The 22253-nt window shown below is 39.5% G+C and overlaps 2 protein-coding genes across 4 annotated transcripts; both read right to left on the bottom strand.

Moving 5' to 3' along the window:
* Positions 1 to 595: 595 nt before the first annotated feature.
* micall2a (mical-like 2a) lies at positions 596 to 14891 on the bottom strand. 3 transcript variants are annotated; one of them, XM_084071579.1, is made up of 17 exons: positions 14414 to 14891; positions 13842 to 13890; positions 11786 to 11927; positions 11454 to 11617; positions 11172 to 11302; positions 10591 to 11091; positions 10162 to 10346; positions 8842 to 8902; positions 8187 to 8383; positions 7271 to 7393; positions 7028 to 7092; positions 6762 to 6885; positions 4639 to 4741; positions 4143 to 4216; positions 2671 to 2785; positions 2303 to 2349; positions 596 to 2055 (listed from the first exon to the last, which is right to left on the bottom strand). In XM_084071579.1, the coding sequence occupies exons 1-17, from the start codon at positions 14554 to 14556 to the stop codon at positions 1976 to 1978; spliced, it is 2304 nt and encodes a 767-aa protein (XP_083927705.1). In that variant the 5' UTR covers positions 14557 to 14891; the 3' UTR covers positions 596 to 1975. The 3 variants fall into 3 exon arrangements, with proteins under 3 accessions (XP_083927705.1, XP_083927707.1, XP_083927706.1); XM_084071581.1 differs by having other exon boundaries at positions 8187 to 8380; XM_084071580.1 differs by having other exon boundaries at positions 11172 to 11299.
* Positions 14892 to 19117: 4226 nt separating this feature from the next.
* Positions 19118 to 21065, bottom strand: LOC311054717 (visual system homeobox 2; the record flags this gene model as incomplete). The annotated part of the gene is made up of 3 exons (XM_084070720.1): positions 19118 to 19552; positions 20275 to 20432; positions 20831 to 21065. The coding sequence occupies 3 exons, from the start codon at positions 21063 to 21065 to the stop codon at positions 19118 to 19120; spliced, it is 828 nt and encodes a 275-aa protein (XP_083926846.1).
* Positions 21066 to 22253: the final 1188 nt, after the last annotated feature.

Genomic DNA, 22253 nt, shown 5'->3' with positions numbered 1-22253 from the left:
TGTGCGCTTTCCTCAAAGTAGAAACTGATATTTGTTGCCATCAGTCCAAGAAACCCTGTATGTCCAAAACCACTACTTTCAGGAAATGGAACAAAGAACCTGTGTGTTCCAATGGATCAAGTATAGTTATTTAGTCACAGGGTCTTAATACTTTATTATTAAATAGTCATAAAACCCCCAGACAGACTTGACCACTTTCAACCTGTGGTCAAGTCCTCTCTATTTTGGGCAAACTTTTCAAAAACAAAAGTGCACAAACAGCCAATCCACAAGCTCTCATGCATCGTGATGAATTGAGAGCTTGTAGATCGGCCATTTGTGTGAAACTCATACGATGGTATTAATAGGGCATTCATTTGTAGGGGAAAATATAAAGCAATATCGATATACAAGTCTTCTATCCGACAATGATGTATTGCTGGTTGCAGCAACAGTTATTGGTGGTACTTTGAAGAATAACTGGTGAACAGTTGTGCAATGACAAGACATCCAGTCAAGAGATGTTTAAAATTCAAGTTTGTGCCAAATGGAAATTTGTTAACAAGCAAATAAATCAACCTCTCATATGCAGTAACCTTCAGAGGATTTATTAGACATTAAAGTTTGTTTAAAAAATATATAAATAAATAATGTAGGGTACACAAAGTATAACATATTACCACTTCTAAAAATGCCACAAGCCATTACAGTATTACACATCACTTGGTGGGAACAGGCTTTTTCACAGCTGAGTGACTATGTACATCAACAATGTTTGAAATTTGATTATAATAGCCCAGGTATGGAGCAATTCTTTAGCAGATATTAGTAAAGAGTAATGTTTAATTAAACTGGGTTTGAAGATAAAGAGCTCAATAAAACCTATAGTTTATAAGCCTTCCCAGGCCATAAGCTACTGCTCTGCCTAATCCTCTTTCACATAACATTATTGCATCAGCAAAGCTGAACATTTTGCAGCATTTATAAAATTAGCAAAGAAATTAACTGTCTGTACTGTGGCAAATTGGATTTTGGAGTTCCATCCTTGTGTTAATGCATACCTAGGCTGCCACCTACAGTACAGTGTGAGAGAAGGAGAACTACAGTCAAAACAAGGGAGCTCAACCTGTGTGGCTCTACATATTAAAACCACTCAAAGTCTTTTCCTCACAGCAACCTAAAATAAATATTAAAATACTCATTTAAAATCAAACAGTAGAACCATTACAGCTTGCTTTCCCTCCCCCAACATTCATTTTTATCAACGTGTTGAATGGAACCAGCGTTTCCTTTACATTTCATCTCAGCAGTGGCCAAATACAGTTTGGACCAACATGCGTTGTTTTGGTCCCAAGACATGAATGTACAGCTGTACTCCCGACCATCATTTGGATACGTCGGCATAATTAAATTAAGCGTCGTCATTATAAATATTGTCCCCACATTCCATCACCTTATTTCATACATTAGCACCTTTTTTCAAAACAAGACCAACAAAGGCCATTTTTAAGTGAAAACAAAACCAAGAAAAGTGAATAAATCAAAAGCACCATAAAATAAAGCAATTACTTAATCATTACTTCCCAATACAATTTCACTTCCCAAACATCACCAACAAGAATGTAAAGTGACTTCCCAAACATCACCACCAAGAATGTAAAGTGACTTCCCAAACATCACCAAGAATGTAAAGTGAAAGTGAAAATTAAGATTTGGTTAAGAGATTTAACCAAAGCACATGCTAATATCAGAAATATTGTGAACATAAGCTTGTGAAAAAATAAGCTTGTGAAAAAATAAATAGTATTCCATTGCGAACATAAGCTTGTGAAAAAAAATAGTGTTCCATCCTTCCTGATTTAACGTCATTCGTTTCCATATCCGACTGCTCTCATTCAAAAATTATAAAAACACAATCAATGCACTCAAATCAAATCACATATGCTCACAATTTTCACATCCGGTAGGAGGAAACAAAGGCTCCATTGACATTTCATCATTCCACAACTCGTTTACTTCTCCGCCTGAACAGTTTGGAGATTGAGGATGTCCTCTTAGTTTTGGATTTCTTTACCCCTGTTCGCCATAATGAACATTATGAAAAAGGAACAGTGTATTAGTGTGATATCTTGAGTGCTAGTTTAAATGGTGTGTAAAAGTCTTTGACTGACTCCATTTTTACACTACGAGCTAAACTAACGCGCAGGATTGATCCTCAGAAAACTGATCCTCATGGGTTCAAATGGACCCTCACAGACCAATTTCAGTGAATATCTATTGGAAAGGTTATTTCAAAAGTCAAGCATAATTCAGCAATACTCACTAAGATTCTGCATCATCTCATTCAACCGCTGATCCTCTTCCACCTCCCTGAAACAATCACAAATATAACCTCTCAAAAACATCATTCAGACTTATTTAACTACAGTACATACTTAATTGGGCATGTCATTCTAGGCAATCCATCAAACATTTGTGCGCATGTGTGAAAATAGCCGATCTACAAGCTCACAGCGCTTTGCGTCTATGCTAAGCCTGTCACTATTTTTGCATTACACAGTTGTACGACAAAGTATAAAATAGGACTCAAGTGGTTAACAGTAGAAGCCAAAATATTTGTGACTACACTGCCAAGGTTATTAATTTGTAATGAGTCATGTAAAATTAACCAGAAAGGGCCCCCCTTGTTACCTAAGCCTGTCCTCATCCAAGCCCTCCACGATGGCATTTCTACCGTTCACTATCTCCACCAGTCTCTCCATCAGGCTCTGCTGCCGTTGCTGCTCTTCAGTGGACTTCAAACAATCTGTAAAGGTAAATGCACATGTCAGTGTCGGATGTGAATACAGACATCTGCATTTAACTCCCGACACGGACATCTGCACACTGACACTTGCGACAGTGTCGGGAGGTAAATGCAGATATCACTGTTGGTTGGAAGTAAATGCAGATGTCATTGTGCAGATGTCAATTCAATGGAGCTTTATTGGCATCAGAAAACATACGTTTACATTGCCAAAGCAAGTGTCAAAATATAATAAAAATGGTTGAAAATGGGGAAAGTATATACAGAGCTATGTCACATTGACATTGCTTCCTTATACATACACACAGGCTATAAAGCCTTTTGAAACAAATAGCAGCAATCTTTTGTCACTTTGGGACAAATCGCAGCATTTTCTCTCAAAACTATTTAAATAGTATACAAAAAAAGACTCAAATTTAAAATGCGTTTAAAGTAGAGGTGTAACGATATAGTAACTGCATCGAAAAATCGCTTTGAATCTTCAACGATCTACTATATCGATATGCAAACAGCAAAATATCGTATCGTTTGACTTTGTATCGTATCGAATCGTTTTGCAAAGCAAATAATCGTATCGAATCGTTTTGCAATGCAAATAATCAATTTTATCAATACTAAGTACTTTTAAGAACAAAAAAGAGAAAGAGGGCTTTATATCCAGTATCCAGGTATTTATTTTTCACACAGATTTTTTGGGTAAATAAATAGTTACTATATCGATTTTAAATCATTGAATCGCATCGTTCTAAATTAACCTGTATTCATGTATCATATCGACAACCAAGTATCGTGATACGTATCGAATCGTTGTTAAAACATATCGTTGCACCCCTAGTTTAAAGGTAACAGCTCTGTTTATATGTGCAGTACGTCTACTACTCTGTACAGATAGTGTAGGTAGGACACTCAATGTTTAGTAGTTCTTAGGGTGGTTGTATTCCATTGGCTGACCTTTTATTGCAACAGTTCACAAATCTTGCTGCTGTGTTCGCACATTGTTGTATTTCTCCCAGTAGGTATGGGAGTTTTTTGTCGTTGGTCATGTTTTCAAACTCACTTTGGGTGTATGTAATCTGTGGGAAGTATGCATCTCTAATGTCTTGGTATAGTGGGAAGATGTCAATGTTGGAGCTAAATGCAGAGATCGGTGCCAAATTTATGCTCCTGTCGCACAGATGGTGTCACGCGTCAGAAATGGCCGATCTACAAGCTCACAATGCGTCGCGCTGTGGGCTGGTAGGTAGGCTATTTTTGACACAACACTGTTACTGCTTTAGAGGAATAGATAGATGTCAGTGTTGCGTGTTGGTGAACAACAAACATTTGATGACATTCAGGTGCACAAGAGCTCTCACACCTGGCTTCTCCAACAGCCTCCTAAGTTCCTCCTCCACACTTGGCTGTTGTTCCTCAAGGTCTTGAGTCTTCACTCTTAACATATCCAGAATTCAAATAAATTACCCATCACCAATTAATACTTTTTTTTTTAAATAGAGTTCAAATAATACATTTTTTTTTAAATGGAGTTAATGTTAATGAGCAAACCTATTGTATATTGCACATATCTTACACTTGTCCCAAAACTGTTATCCTTGAACATTCAGTTTAAAGTTAGTTAGTAGTGTTAAATACAGCACATTGACATAGTACGAGTAATAGCATTTAAAAACATTGATGCAAAGTAATAATTTAGTATTTTTTTCTATATTTATGCATTAATGTGTACATTAGGAATTAAAATCAGATATTTATTGTGTGCAATTCTTTTAAAAATCAATTACCAGGAACTATGGGGACAGTATAGAAAGAGAATTGTGACACTCATTTAATAATCTCTTGATCAAGATACTCACATGTATACGAGCTCAGATTCCCTCCTGATGTACATCTGTTTCTTTCTGATAAGGTTGAACCAGTCAACCATTAGAGGGTCCATCAAAATGTCTCCCTTCTCCTCTGAAAAGGTAATTCCCATTTAAAAGCCATTATATAAACACCTTGAATACCCAACACAGGTAGCCTTCTTCACTGTTGAGGTATGACTGTCAGTTACCAATCCACAATGCATCCAATATAATCAAGTCATGTACCTTCAATACCAGTAGGCAATTGTAATCCAAAAAAGAAACCAAATTGTTATGCAAGTAGTCAGTAAATAAGAGCCTGGAGTTACACTAGGATATTAAAATATGTTTCCACTTTCTGCACACAGTAGGATATTGTGACAAGAAGTTAAAGCATGAGATTTGAGGGCAATATTACCCTCAGATGCATGGTTGAAAAGGGATTTAAAAATAAATAAAGTTGAAAGGTTTTAAAGAATAGATGTGAATATTGAGAAAAGTCTACACGCACTGACTTGTAGCCATACACAGACTCAACTCCACAAAACAAAGCACTTTACTACATCAATTTTCAATTGATTGCTATAGCACCCCCTTTGGCCAGATTTGTTTCTTGGCCGTTTGGTATTCTGCAAAGTTTTGTCAAAAGTGGCTGGATGGCTGTGCCAGAAAAAAGTTGCAGCTTTGCTCTCGGCACCTGCCAATGGAACAGGCTCTTTACATTTTATGTACCCCAGTGAGAATTCTGATGTACGATATACTGATCTAAATTACTTCAGCATTGGGGTCACTCTAATGAAATGGCAAAACCACAATTCCACCCAGTTAAGGTCATCATAAATGTCAGTTGGAAAACACTGCACCTTAACAAAAAAAAGGGTTGAGTAATTTTGTGTACAGACTGTCAACTGTGCCTGGTAGTATGAATTTGACCAATCTCACAATTGAAGAGATGATCTGATCTAGTCTGCGTTACCTCAATTGTCAATAGGGATCATTCAAATCTTTCATTTGTCTTATTATTTGCAGAAAGCTAATAAAAACTTAAAATAATTTCCACTTAACAGCAATGTGCCAAATACTGATAAACAAGGTATTGTGAAAGGTACAAGAGCTACAGATGTATAGCAATTAGATATTTAATATGAATGCCAATTTTGTTTGTCATCCGAAATTCAGGGACCATGTATAAATATTGAGCATATTTTTTACTTCATGTCAAACTCTCATTGTTTCTGCTCAGTCACTGATTTGATACCCTAAAATGGCAAGACCTTATGCCCCATATGGAGTTTCAAAGCATTGCATTTAATTTTATCTGACCGATTCTTATATTTTATAGAAAAGCATTAACAACCGCCAAAGCAACCAATGATATGTAAGGTTCAATGAGCTGGATATTCCCTGTGAATTTTGCCTTTTAAGCCATGCCTTTGTCCAGATTTGTACTTTCATTTCTCTTATAGCACAACTAACATTGTTCAAATGTTTGTCAAGTGGCAAAAAACTTCATTCATGATTTTTGGCTGCATTTACATCTCAAGTAACACCCAATTCTATTCTTGCATATGAATAGTGGTCACATGTTTGCGAGGTTTGAAATGAAATACAGTATACTGTACTTGCCATATGGCAAAAGGAGTCTCATATATACACACAATATCCTGCTAGCAAGGCAAAGGTTCAAAGCAATCAGAGTGTTAAACTCCCTGTGGTTTGTTTTGCCCCGACTCATTTTCTGAGAGATGCACTTGAAATGGCTTGGCACAGCTCTATCCACTAGCAGCCTGTAGTTGACTGGGTGCATCCCCTATGGTCAACAGTCTAAGCATGAGAACACAACTCTAAACTGGAACTATTCACACTGGAGTAGACGAATAGGGATGTTTGTAAAGTACAGTAGATTTATGAAGAGGTCATTCATGCTGCGTCAACAGGCACAGAAACGGAAAATTATCCATCAATCTCCATACTGCCTCGAATTCAGAAAAGGGTGGGAGCAGGGATGTTGTTTTTGATTTTCCATTTTTTGAAGTGGGAACAGGAGGAAGTGACAGGAAGTGCTGAGTTGGGGAAGTGATGACACAGTGCTGAGTTGGGGAAGTGATGACACAGAACAAGTGGAAAAGTACCTTGTTCAAAGCTGCGTAGCTTCTCTTCCAGCCCAACTCCCTCCCTCTCCAAGTTGCTCAGGTTTGTCTCAATCTCATCCAGCTCCCTCTCAATCTGATCCATTGGAATGTGATGAGATTTGGCCTGGCAGAAACACAAGAACACCAAGTGTCACGATGCATGATTGAAAATTTAACACTGACAACATATCGCTGTGAATGTAATGAAATCATATTTTGCTTTGCTGTTAATTAATCTTTTAAGAGACTTAAGGGAGAGAGCTTACAGACGGTGACCTCATTTCAGGACTGGGGGCGTTGGTGGGTGACAAATACTTTCCCTTTTTAGAAGCTAAGAGGTAGATAAAATAGGATTAGATGGACCTTTTATGGCGGCTTTTCACAAAATCATGGTCACAAATTACATCACTTCAGTAATTTTCATTTGAAATATTTCTCACATAAAGAAATAAAAATTAGCAAAACACGATGTGTACAAGAATCTAGAATTGAAAGACAAGAGGCCAAACCTGGGCAACAAGTCTTTGTGTCTCTGTCATTTTCTGGAACAGTCATGGAAGAACCAATAGATTGCATAGCAGACCAGCTGGATGGGGACTTGATAGTTGAGTAGTAGTTCCCATGATCTAAGCCTGAAATTATGACTTGAAGGTTAACAAATAGCTATAAATACCATTCACACACACACACACACACACACACACACACACACACACACACACACACACACACACATATATATATATGTCACAGGGAAATTGGCATTCCTGGGAAATTGAAAGAGGAGCGCTCGCTTTTAGGCGCGGGGCTTAGGCGCGAGGCGGGGCTTTTCGAGCGCATGTGCACACATGCACACGCTTGCATTCATTGCCCTCTAGTGTTGGTTATACAGAATTGCCTGGGTGGGTGGTAAAAACAAGCGCTCCTTTTCCAATTTCCCTGGAATGCAAATTTCCCTGTAACATATACACACACACACACACACACACACACACACACACACACACACACACACACACACACACACACACACACACACACACACACACACACACACACACACACACACACACACACACACACACACACACACACACACACACACACACACACACACACACACACACACACACAGTAATACCATTTACACACATACACACACACCTCGTCATTTTCCTAATCTCTGCACACAGTAAAATCCTCAGTGTTAATTTATACATTACTGATTTGTTACTCAGTGTAAAAATGGGTCCATTTGATTACATTTGTATACCGTATTATGGTTACATTACATACAAGAGTTAAATTATACTGAGGATTTCACTGTGCAACTTCTCACAGTCGTATAAACATTTTGGTTTATTAATTATATTATGTATATTAAGAATTACACTGTGATGAACAATATGCACAGGAAGAACTTACCCATGTTTTCAGATACCGGCTGGGGTTTTTGAGGAGAGAGATCCTGGTGGTATGCAGGAGCAACCGCAACAGAAACTGGTGGAGATACAATAGGTGTTGGAGTTGACGTTGTACTGACCAAGATGTTCCAGGGAGGCTTAGAGAGGAGGTCAAGTTCATGTGGTTCAGTGGTGGCCAGTCCATCAGTTTCTGGACTTCTGCCAAGGATGAGACCAAATGTGACACAATGTAAAGAATCCCAAATGTGATGTTTCGAAGGGTGTTTAGATCACACATATTGATGAAACATACTGAAAATGACAATACATTTTAAGTAAATTGAGAGGCCTCACCTCATATTTTGAAACGGTGAAAGGTGAAAACAATAGAGGAATTAGTATGTAGTGACAGAGCAGGGATAGAGTCAGGCATGGCACTTCTTGGGATATGGTAAGGTGGGGGACAGAGAGAGCGGCTTCACTCTGAGCCAGTCAACAAGAACAGAGACGGGCGAAGCAGGATGAACCGGCATTCTGGAGAGTGAATGAGCTCAATGGTCAGGTCTCAAGGTCAAATGTCGAGTTATTTTATCCACCCGAGTGACTTAGCCCTTTTTCCCCTATCCAGTGAGTTATAGAGGATTAATGATTATTAAGCGTGTTGAGAGCAGACTCACCTCCGTCCTGGTTCCGTTTTAACTGGCCTGAGCATTGATTGCCAGTGATTAGGGCCCAGATCTACAGGAAAAGACAAATGTATTCAGACAGACCCCAAAGAACAGAGGAACTCAGGCTACCAAAATTAAATGGGTGGATGTAATGCTCACTCATTACAACCTAATTTTGTTTCACACGCTCCAGTGAATGCATTTACAGAGTCAAAAACCAGTGGGGAAATGAGTGAATTCATTTCTATGTCATGTTGTCTTAAGGTATGAGGGGAGCACTCGAGACAGGTCTAGACATCGGTTTATCTCAAAGACTGCATAGCATATGAACAAACACTGTATTTGACTCACTATACACTACATTCATTTTACAAAACACAGACCGTCTCATTCATATCATGGTACAATGCACTTAAACAGTGCCAACATGACAAGGTTTAATCAATTCAGATGACCTGCTTAGTGAATAGATTCAGATTGAGATCTGCTTACCAGTGGTGGACAAAGTACTTCCCCTCAGAACTTGAGTCAAAGTACTCCTCGTCAAATATTACTCAACTAGGTGAAAGCTTGCCCTTTGCGCTTGAATTTAAGTACTGTAAGTATTTGCTTTAAAACAAATATTCAAGTATTCAAAAGTACACATAGTGAAAATAGTAGAAATACAAGCTCAGAATGCTTGTAGATCTGCTATTTTCACTATATTTCAAATGGAGCTTAACACATTGAGTGCCAGGGGTTTTTCAAAACAGGGTACCTCCAGTGCCTGGATTTTTAACCATTTTTTGACCTTTTTCAAGTAGTCACAAAATATTTTCAGTGATCACCGTCATCATGGTGATCCCCTCATTACACACACAGGGGTCTCGTACAATCCGGGGAAAAACATTAAAAACATTCGGTAATCCGTTCCATAGTTGCAGCCAGTTGAAAATAGTCAAAAATACATACTAAAAAAGAAAAGTACACAGGAGCCGAGATACAGGCTTTTGAAGTCATAAGTTAACCAGGAAGTGGATTGGAGTCTAAATCTTCGAAAAATCATATCTCCTGGTGCTGTGAAGGGATTTTATTTTATTTTTTTCATATTTTTGCCCAAAAACGGTCCCGTTTTTGGCACACCTCGTTTGGATTATGAAAAACGGTCCGGACCGTTTTTGGCACTCAATGTGTTAAGTTGTTAATTTGAAATGTAGTGGAGTGAAAGTCAAAGTCATAAGTATCCATCGAAAAATACAAATACTCAAGTACAGACAATCACAAATGCTCTTTAAGTACAGTAACAGTACTCAATAAAGGTATTCATTACTGTCCACCACTGCCGCTTACCTTTGCTGTTCCAGTATCCAGGTGTTGGCTTTGTGGTGGTGTTGTTGTTGATGGCATCCAGGCAAGGGGATTCCTTGTTCCTATGGCTGATCGAGGGATGTCCTGCCCCTTTCCCCACTGGGCCTGGCTGACACTTATCCTGTCTCAAACTGATATTGTCAGACAGTCTTGGCTCCTCTCCAAACCTGGGGACAGAGAAGAGTGTCACCTTCAGATTAAAAATCACAAGAAGAAATCACAGTCAGCAAAGTACAAATGTAACCAAATTTGACATCAACTGTGTACAAATGCCATTTGGTTACATTTATTTTGTACACTCGAAGAGTTATATTAACACTCAGGGTTTTACAATGTGGGAAGAATACCAAACAAAGGGAACACATTTGAGCATAATGTACAAAAGGGACAAATGGTGCTCCATTCTCTCACCTTCTTTCTGCCGTTCTGATGACAAAGTGGCGTGTGTTGTTATTGTTGCAGTTTTCCTCTGCTAGAGTCTTGCCAATTGTTGCCCCTGTTTTGCAGTTTTGCTCACGACTCGGGGGGACCTTCAGCCTCCCAGAACAATCTGTGGGCCACGAAGGCAACCCGTTTCTGGCTGGGACCTCGGAGACCAGCTCAGCAGCCTGGAAGAACCTCTGTCGAGCTGTTTGTGTCTTCTGGGCTGCGGCTGTCCAGGACCGAGGTGGCGGGGCAGGATCAACAGGCTTCGGGACACTGTTCTTCGGAGGGATGGACAGCACCGAGGAGGGGCGCGGGGCGGGGTGGGTTTGGCTGTCACCGTTTCGTCGGAGGACGGCACCGATGGGTCCGCTTCCAATCGCGGCCCCAGAGGAGGACGGTTTGCAAGGGGTATTACAGATGAAAGTATCTGGTGCCTTTCCGGCTTTGTAAGCTCCAGGGTGGAGCACACTGGAGCATTCACTGCATCTGGGTTAAGTTTTAACATGCAATGGTTAGCACAGTGTACAACTTGTAATTAAAACTCGCAGGATATATTGAATTCTTACTTGAAGCAGCTCCTATGATAGAGCCTCCCTTCCACAAAATTCCTCTGCACCAGATGAACATGGTTCTTGCATGCAGCACATTTGCTATTGAGTGTCCCCGTTTTATTAGAGCTTTCAGCAAGGACCGTCTTCTGTGAAAGAAGAAATTCAAACTCACATGACCATGTTTGAAGATACTATATATTCTTCCATTTATGTACCAGACAGATATATATCTCACATGTAATAATGACAGCTGTTGTTTTGTAAACACAGCCCTAAAAGTAGTCATCCAACACTGACCTTATCAGCAGCAGCTCTATGTGTTTTGGATGAGGTGTCAGCAATCAACTTGGATGTTGAACAATTGGCTGTTTTAGACACAAAGGTTTTGGCAACTACAGGGAGATTCTTCTTTTCTGATGGCTCCTCCTTGGAGCCCTCTGCTGGCCTTTTTACACCTCCCACTGAAAAAAAGAAAAAGGAATTTATCACAGAAAAGAAAAGACAAACATGCACAGTGCCAATATGTCAATTAAATATCGTGTTCATGGGGCAGACACACTAAAAGAAGGACATCTTTGAAAATCTTGCGAATATAATTATGAGAAGAGAGATAAGGCGAGCATTCCTACAGGGAGAGCGTCCTTTGAAGTAATTGTAGTACTGAGAAACATAGGTGAGAATGCTCAGTCTGTCTGGGATCCTTAAGGCCACCATGTCTTCTGCATCCAGTAAGGCAGGAATCCCCAGCTTCTCTTCGGCAATCCGGAATGCCTGGGGAGGTAAAAATAAACACATACAGACAATGAGACAAACACTCTGACAAGATGACAATGTAAGCGTGATGCAGACATGTTGGTTACTTGTTCACTTATTAAAACCGGGAAAGCATCCGTGTCATTTTAGATTGTAGCGTTGGCCATTCAAAAATAGCAGATCTACAAGCTCACAGCGTGTCACAAGCTTTAACACCTGCTATTTTCTAAAAAGACTGAGAATGTTTGAATTTTTTTTTAACACAAACCTTCTCTTCTGGGGGTCCCTGGCACAAAATATGTACAGATGGGGGGGTCCACGGCCATATATAGATATCAATTTGGGGGTCCTTGGCAAGAAAACTACCGATTTAGAATCGGCCTCAGGTCTAATGGGTTAATGCCCAACACAGATGCAAAGAATGTTACTTAGACAGCATGTTTTGAAGAGATACTAGGTTTGATCTGGTATCCGTTACTTTGAAGCAATACATAGCTTTTTTGCACTCCATTTACGTGACCATACCATGTTGACTAGGTTCTGGATAGTGTGTCTGCTAAATGCCTAAATTGTATGATAGACTAAATAAGCACTTGCTTCACTTCACCAAGTCAAGCAGGCACTAAAAGGTTGCTCCCACAATTATTTGAAAACAAAGGAGGTTTTCTATAAATAGAGAAGCAGCACTGAATGCATGTTGTGACCCGACGCGTGGGGCTCTGGACAAGGGGTGTATAATGAATAGCACGTTTCCTGTACAGTCTCGTGGATACAAAAAAAAAGAAAAGTAAACGAACAGGAGGATGGAGGGAGCAGGATTTCAGGTCATTGTTTAGGATCACATGGGACACGCTCATTAAAATCTAACAGCAGTGCTGAATACCATGTCTGCCAATGTACAGCAACACGAGAAAAAATAAAGACACAATGACTGGCTTTGTGAGGCGCTTTGTTGTACATTTTCCAAAAGAAAAAAATAAACTTGCCAGTGGCCACCTGTGAGAAATTATAACAATGCAATCTGCCATTTATGGAAAAATGAATAATTTTAAAACGATCCAACAGCTTACATTTCAATATGAGTAGCCTAAGACCTCAGCTAGCCGAAAGTTAGACAAGCCTAATTAAACACACTGTGACACACCGTGTTCTCCTGAAGACAAAACTGTGTCACGTGAAATTGCTCTTCTTGAATAACCCTCCAGGAGTGTGTCATGATGACCCCCCCCCCCCCCCCCCGTCTTAAAATGGACCAAGTATCGTCGTGAGGATCAAGTGGCCTATGACAGTAAGCCTCATTCAAAATGAATACCCTGCAGATCCTCTGTTGAGCTCAGGTTCTCTGCTCTCACTGTCAGGGGGACCCAGACAGTGTGGAGATCAGCTCTGTATGCTCAGAGTTCATTTAACTCTGAGAGAGTACAAATAAATGGACCCTTACGGGTCAATTTGGTGCCACTTGTACTCCCTCTGAGCTACACAATGGATAAAGGAAGACTGAGGATTTTTACTGTGTTAAGGGCCCTGTAATCCTCAAATGTATAGGAAGGAAGCCAGGGGAGCTGCACCGTTTAAGTCACCCTGGAGGGGTAAAAATAAAGTAGGTCAAATGGCCAAAGGTAACAAAAAGACTGAATATTTCAAGTTTGAAATTAGTTTTAAACTTGACCTGGGATAGATATTACTGATTGTAATGTCTGTCTGCTGACTGTGTATAATATAGCCTACAATCACCTCACCAACCTGTTAACTTGAAACCAAATATTTCAACTGAATCCATTACATTGAAATAAAAAAAAAATTACTTGTTTTCCTTGCACTGTAAAGAAATGATATATATTGTATTTTAGATTTGCCTTCCAAGTTCTCCAGACACAAACAAAACAACAAAGACAAAGTTGAAAGTGTTGAACAAATTGTGTGACATCTTACCAAGTTGTTGTTCTCAAACGTATCCTCTTTGCTGAGAGCTTTAAAGTCTCTGGGAAAAGAAAGACATCAAATAGATGGCAAGTTAAATTAAACCATTAATTTGATAATTAAATTGTGACTGTGTGTGTGTGTGTGTGTGTGTGTGTGTCCATTATTTCCATAATAGTCTACCACTGGCAGTATTTTTACAGAGGCTAATTAGATCCAGAGCAAAATGCTAATCAATCATTAATTGACTGCAGGTGGTTAGGCTACATGTACAGTCTGCCCACGTTTATTTATGTCCTTGTTGCCGGTTATTAAGCGGGTGAATCTGGACATGAATTGTGAGCAGTGGAGTAAAGTAACTAAGTACATTTACTCAAGTATTGTAGTTAAGTACACTTTTCAGGATTTTTTTACATTACTGGAGTATTTCAAATTTTCAGTATTTTTTACTTTTACTTGTAACAGAGTATATCTAGATCGCAGTATTGATACTTTTACTTAAGTAAAAATAAGTGAGTACTTTTTCCACCACTGGGTGGAGGGAACAGTCACAGAACGGGCTGTGATGGTGATGAAACGCTTACATGAGGTCCGGTCTGTATTTGTGGATAATGGCACAGAACGCCAGTCCATTCTTGAACGAAGTGGTCATGTTGGTGATCGATACCTCTTCATATCCGTCACATTGCGTCTTGCACCACAGCTCCAGAGCCTTGATGGCTGCCATGCTTCTTCTCTCCCAGACCAGACAGTTTACTCACACAGACACGGACACGCTGACACGGTGAAAGCAGGACTAAGGGGCGCCGTTATCACACAGGCTACAGGCTGCAGGGGGGAAAAGACGCGTCGCCAGAAGAATAGAAAAACCTCCGAATCCGTCGCTCCTCTGACCACGAACTGAACTGTAACCCACTAGACTAGTGCAGCAGCTGCGTCCGGTTTCCTCTTTTACCTGAGAACACACACAACGGCCATTGATGCATCATGCACCCGCCGGTGTGAATAGTAATGAACCACATGCACCACCCGGGAAGGTTCATTACACTAATTAACACACAGACACACTTCACCTTTCACGACCGTGGGCCGCGCAATACTAGGTTATTGATTAGAAAACTAATTTTAGCACGCTGGGCGTTTTCCAAAGTCTGTCTGATTAGATAATGGCCCATATGGTTCCCCCCGTTCGACCGAAACCACAACAAAATATGGTATTAGGCTAGGTGGGCACTGTAGGGACATCTGGGCACCTCGATGCAAAATTAAATATAAAAATAAAATATTAGAAAAATGGTCTTAAGAAAGGTAAAGTATACATGATTAGAACATGCTTAAACATTCGATAATTAAGGTATAATATTTCTACAATTGCTACAAAACTTGTATATCCAGTCAATTTGGGGCATAAACAAGAAGTTGAAGGATACAGTAAAGTCTGATAATGATGTACAGTTCATGTTCACATCATGTATACTTTACATTACTTATAAGACCATTTTTCAAATATTTTATTTTAATTTTAATTTTGGTCAAAATAGCCAATTTTACATTGAGGTTCCCAGATGTCCCTATAGTGCCCACAGCCCACCTATCCTGTTTCCCAAAATATTATAGTAAACTACAATCCCATTGGAATTTTGATTGTGCATTAAGGTTTATCGTAGAATTAATTAGTAGCCTATATGGTCAATATAGGCTATATGGGAATTGTGATCATATAACCTCTCAAAGTAATTCAGGGTATTAAAATATTTAAAAAAAACTGTAGGCCTGGCCTACTAACACAGTGTAGTTAGGCTATTAGCCTACTATTTTTCGGTAATCCATGCGGTATTGGCTGAGCTCTGTATGGGTCGAATATTAGGTTCTGGAATGGATTTATTTTTGCAGAGTTGGGGGTGCCATGGGGCCCAATTTGATGTAATTCCATGGGGTCCAAGTCCCAAGAGATGCATGCAGTGCCCCTGGCCACTAGTAGGCCTATATAGGCTACTACAGTATGGATGTGTCCCACTCCCTTATAGGCCTATATAACAATTTAAATCTTAACGGGTTCTCATAATTTATAGACTCAAACTTTAAATTGAGACGCCCCTCAGTGACCTTTTGGTTTGATTCAAATAGGCTCTGCTGCTTTCACTGATCATCAAATTATTGTGGATAAATCATCAGAGATTTTAATTATGTAAATCCATGACATCTATTTAAATACAACAATCAATCAATTTGTTCACATTGGGTTACAATGGATGCTTTGAGACAAAAATATAGACTTGGCCTCTAATGAGCACTGAATGGGATATTTTTGCTGTTGTCCTCTTTTCTCATTATTTGTATTGTGTGTCAGAATTTATGTTCAGGACAAAAGCCATCAACCATCATTCAGCTAAATAAAAATGTCTAGAATAATACTTTAATGAAGCTTATTCGCTTCACCAAGAGTGAAGATGAAATTATTTTGTAAAGATGTATGAAATTTGCCAGCCAGTGTTAGTGTAATGAGGTCAGTGGGCTTCAAGAGAATCAATGTTAGAATCTATATGGCAGGAGTTTTTCCTACAATGCTCATCTTTGTGTAGGACAGGGCAGGCCACAGTATTTGGACTATTGCAGGGGTCTTCAACCTTTTCAGGCGAAGGACCCCCTAGCTGAGAGAGAGATGAAGCAGGGACCCCCTCTATATTGTATAAAATTGCATTTCAGATAAACTTTTGCTGCTCTTTTTTCCCTCTACACACCTATAACTCCAAAAATAGCCGATCTACAAGCTCACAAACGCGAGGCGTTGTGAGCTTGTATATCTGCTATTTTTGGCTAAAATTCTCCTCAGAAAAGGGATACTAGGATTCAAGTGGTTAATGCAAAAAAAAATAATCTCATCACACAAAGATTTGGGGGACCCCCTGTAGTAACTCTGAGGACCCCCTAGGGGTCCCGGACCCCCTGTAGTAACTCTGAGGACCCCCTAGGGGTCCCGGACCCCCTGTTGAAGACCCCTGGACTATGGGGTCAAATTAATGTTTTGACCCAGTTAGTTGTATACAATTTTAGAATAATAACCGTAACAGGAAACAAAACTGATTTTCAAAAGCGTTTCACTAATCAAGTTCCGAAAGGCAGTCTCAATTCTGACCTACAGACCTACTAAGCAATCTTCAAATGTCTGACCTGGGAAATGTAATTAGTTTTATTCAGTTGAACTTGAGTCTCCCTGAAATGTGAGAGCGACCCAAGCTGACCTCATTTACAGAAATGGGGCACATGGGATATTTAAATTGGCAAAATAGATATAAAGAAAAATCTCATCCTTGTAAAAGTTTCACAGGGGTGCATGCAACACATGAAACACATGTATCAATGATTCAGTAATGATGATTTATGAACAAGCTTTCCCCCTGCATTTCCCTGTCTGAAGTGATGTTTTAAGAATTTGTATGTCCAGAGGGGGGCGCTGTCACACAACATCTACACATGTTTTGAATAGCCATACTTGGGGTCCAACATAATTATAAACTGTGAATAGAAGATTACTTGCACTACAGAAATGATACCACATGAACTGGCACAAATAAAAGAATGAATATTTCTCGTGAGTCAGTGATTGTTTTGAAAGGCTGAGTGAAAGATATGATAAGATTTGGGTATTATTTTTGTGCATTCTTTTGCATGATGCAAGGCTTGTGCTTTTATGAAAATATACAGTATGTTCTCTTTTTCCACACTTGATGTGGCAATAAGTGGATTTATACACTGTGAATCAGGTATAGTATAATGCCCTTACATTGGTTTTGATTGACTCAGTTACTGTAAGTTGTTTTTAAAGACAAATATATTTTTATCATTGTCCTGACCTAATTTAGGGTTTAAAGTTAAACCAAAACACATCTGAGATGATTGCCTGTGTACTGAAAAATATTTACTTCAACAATTAAGCAAACTACACTATATGGACTCAAGTTCAGTTTATATTGTTTCTGAATCGTGTCATAAAATGTTCACAAAGCACCTCCTTTTTAGTGTGTAGCGATCAATGAATCAACAACCAAGTTACTTTCATCTTCATATAGTACATATACAAAGATATAGGCCTGCTCCAACATTATCCTGAATTTGTAAGAAATAACACATAAGATCATATTACACCTAGTTGTTTGTTTAAAGGGCTAAGGAGCTTAGCCAAACTACCCAAGATGATCCCAAAGCATGTTTACCATAAAGTGCAAAGAGACTTTGACATGGTACATCTTCTCTTCCCATGTAGCCTTTAGAGTGAGACGGATCTTGGCTGAGCAGGTATACTATAGCGAGAAACAAGTTATAATCATGTGCTGTATATTCATACAGAAAAATGTGCACCACTACAATGGACAGAAAAAATATATATTTTATAAATCACTTCAGGTATAAAAGATTATTCCAAAACACTTTTAAATGAGCAACTCTGTACTGAACCCATGTCAAAAGCAATGGACAAAAGGATATCTTTCCAAAATGCAAGATAATCAACAAGCTATATTTGCCATGTTATCTTTATGGACTCACTGTTCCTGAGGTCATTTGTCAGCTATTTCCATGGTTTCCTTTGAGGACTTGTGGCTGCACGCAAACATCCTGCCTCTGTCTGTGACGGTAACAGGATAGCTCAGGGAACGGACGTGTCATCAATGAGATCATTGAGAAATTGTCATGAGTGTTTTCATTTTCAATTCTTCCTGAACAGTACAGTTAATGGGGCAACAGTTGTCAGCAGATAAACTTGGGAACACTAACCCAAGGCCCCAGAATGGACAATTCATTACACTAGACATTGTATTCAAATGAGATTACCATCCACATAATATAGGAGACAAGGTAGGCTATATTCATTTTATATGTATGTGTAACATGAAGTTTTGCATTTAATAACACAAATGAAATAGTGGTACACATTTTTACTGCTGTACAATCTAGCATAAGCAACTGTGTCTCTAAATGTGTTTTAAAGTGTCTTGCAGAGTTGCAGAACTGTTCACCACAAATAATTTTGTTCAAATGTACAGTTTTAGAAATATTTCTCTTTTTTTCTTTTAACAGAATACGGCATAGAAAATGAATTCAAGGCCAAAAACACTTTCATACTTTATGAGAAAAATGCTAACCATGAGAATGCATCAATCCCCCAAATAGAACTAATACTTTATACAAGTCTATAATTATCATGCCTGGACTAGGGTTATTATTATTCACATTTTGTTCTTTCATTATTGTTATCCATTTTCTTTATAAACAGGAACAAGGAAAGCTTATCAATCATTCTGCATGCCATCAGCTTCCTGTGTTTGTAACGGTTTGTCCCCTTCTGATGACACTACTACTACTACAGTGTTCTGGATCTCAGCCTGGTGCTCCCGGGCCATGGCCCTTAGCTTCGCAATGCTACAGGAGCGTAGCTCCTCTGGGCTGGGCCTCTCTGACCTGTCCCCCCAGTCCCCTGGCCCCTGGTCAACAGCCTGCACGTGTTGGGTCACCGTAGCAGCACTTGCAGTGTTTGTCCATGGGTAGCCTCCTCCTGCCTCCTGCCCCCTCTCCAAGTGGTCACTGTCAGAGCCCTCTGTTGGCCGTGAACTCTTGTTCAATTTCTCCACTTTTTCGTCATGGTCCTTCCTGACATATGGCCCTACAAGCTGGCCCTGAAGCTTCAGCTGTCTCCGCATCTTGGCACGACGGTTTTGAAACCACACCTGAATGGAAAGAATATGATAATAATTAAAGAATAAATAAATTACAATAAAAAATATATTGTTAAATTAAATATTAAACATTTTCATACATAAAAAAGGAAGCAAAGCAAATATAGTCTGTAATTAATAATGGTCGGCTATTTTCACTAGTTTTGAAATAGGGTGGTTAAAGTGGTTAATTTCTTACCAATGTACCAATGTGTGGGAAAACTAATAGCAAACAGCATGTGCTATGATTTGTTTTATAGCACCTGTACAATAGTGCCATAAAGCATTGGTTCTCAAACTTTTCAGGCCGTGACCCCCAAGAATAATCATATTTGAATTAAACTGGGGACCCCACACCCTGAAAAACACTTGGAATTGTAGGAGTTGATGCATTACATTTACATTACATTTAACTAAATATTGTGAAAAAACGCGAGGCATTGAGAGCTTGTAGATCGGCTATTTAAAAAAAAAATGCCCCCTTACATGTTTGGTCATTTATATTATTTGACAATTTGGCCAATGTTTTCCAGTTTTTATAGTATAGTTTGTTGATTACTTTTGATGCAGTAACTTTTCTTTCTTTTTTTTCTTTTAGGTATTAAAAAGGTCTTAAAAGTCCTTAAATTGTCACTTCACTGTCATCTGGGGACCCCCCCAAAAAAATAATATTTTCTCAACCCACACGTTGCCAACCACTGCGAACAGTGCCTTAAAGTAGGTGCACAAAATACCTGCACCCTTGCTTCTATGAGGTCCAGTCTGAGGGCCAGGGCTTCTCTCATGAAGATGTCGGGGTAGTGGGTGGTCTCGAAGGCTTTCTCCAGCTCCTCCAGCTGCCAGCTGCTGTAGTTGGCCCTGGCGCGACGCTGCTTCACTGGCCTCTGTTCATCTGGAAAGCACCAGCACAAGCGCCAATTACACAATTGCCAACGGGTGACAAGAAACTAATGGCTCTAGATTGGATAATTAGCATAACGTTCATTAGACCCACTTTAACACTGCCTGATAATTGATTGTTAGTTACGAGCTGTTAGCCAATCTTTTGTAAACATTTATACTGCAATCAAATGGCGTCACTGGCTATCTGAATGTCGTCCACACAAGTACAAATTCAGCTGTGAGGCGTGGCACACAATGAAGCATCAATTCTAGATTTACGCAGTCAAATCCTCTGTGTTTATTTATCTATTCGTAACTCTGAAAGTGTACAAACGTAACCTAATAGACATTTGTGCACTCCTAGTTAAATTAACACTGAGACTTTACAGTGATTTGAAGCCAACTCACCTATGACCTCTGTAAGTTGCCCCATCCCTGCTGCCTGTGTTGCAAGAAGCAGGGCTTCCTTGCATGGCTCTGGTTGGAGGTAATTCCTCAAGGATTCGTAGCTGATCAGGGGTCCGGGGATCAGGATTTGAGTAGGTGAGCCCAGTCTGGTTGGAAATGCAGGGAAGAAGTGAGCCATCGGCGAGTGGAACACTGCAGGCAAGAGGGTAGATACTAGTTGCCCAGGACCAAACATGTCCACGTTCTGAGATGAGTCCAGTCTTTGGTGTCAATCCTGTAAAAAGGGCCAAGTTTGCGTTCTACAGGGATGCTGTTTGAATAGTAGATAACATCACTTGTACAAAGTAGAAACAAACAAACAAACAAACAAAAGAAATGATGAAATCGTAAAGGAAAGCACTGTAGCCACAACACTAATCTTTCCAATTAGTCGTCTGACAAGTTAGAGTTGCACTGTGGTTAGGGAGCTCAGGTGAGACACAAGGTGCTAGTTGGAGAGACAAGGTAAGACTTGAGTGGTGGAGGTGGTCTCACCGTAGACTGATAATGTTCCACTCCCATCTTCTCCCCCTCCTTCCCTGTCACATGACTCCCAGCGGGTTCTGACAGACAGCAGTGTTGGGCTCATTAAACAAACGTGTAAATGACCTGTTATTCATCCTTTGATTGATTATGAATTCATAGGATAATTTCAACAGTGGTTGCAGGTATAGTTTTCCCAACTAAATGCACCTGAAATGCCATATGATCTCTCATGGTGGTGTTGATATGGTGTATTTACCCCAAGTCTATCTCTGTTGAACTTGGACAAGTTAAGACACTCAGAGCTTCTGAAGTTTCAATCAGTGACATGGATGTCAGATCATTGTTTGGAAATCCAATTGGGAGGGGGAACAGACTCAGTCAGACACGTACTCACTATTTTCTTATGTTCAACAGTTGTCAAGATTGAAAACAAATTACTCCAATGAAGACATAATGAAAACAGTCTTGTTGCAATGATGACAACACAGTACCACTGGTTCCAGAATAAACACATTCTTCTTCATAACAAGACAAATGTGAAAGCTTGCTTGCTTGAACGTTTTCTTTCTGCCCCTTGCCAGTACACCCAGCCTGTTATTTCATGCCACTGTAGATGTGATTTAAAAAAATAATAAATACAATCATTAGTTAACTAGAAAAATAAATAGAGTATAAAATATATATATATATATCAGGTCATTTACATGTTTGTTTAATGAGCCCGACACTTCGGTCTGTCTACAGTCACACACACCCACACAGTATATACAGTATACAGTATTATACTGTATTATATACTGTGTGGGTGGGTGTATGTAGGCTATATATTATATAGCCTACATACACACACACACACACACACACACACACACACACACACACACACACACACACACAC

The sequence above is a fragment of the Gymnoscopelus microlampas genome (genome assembly GCF_963454915.1).
Source record: "Gymnoscopelus microlampas genome assembly, chromosome: 11".
Classification (NCBI taxonomy): domain Eukaryota; kingdom Metazoa; phylum Chordata; class Actinopteri; order Myctophiformes; family Myctophidae; genus Gymnoscopelus; species Gymnoscopelus microlampas.
This window is presented reverse-complemented; position numbering and strand designations above follow the sequence as displayed.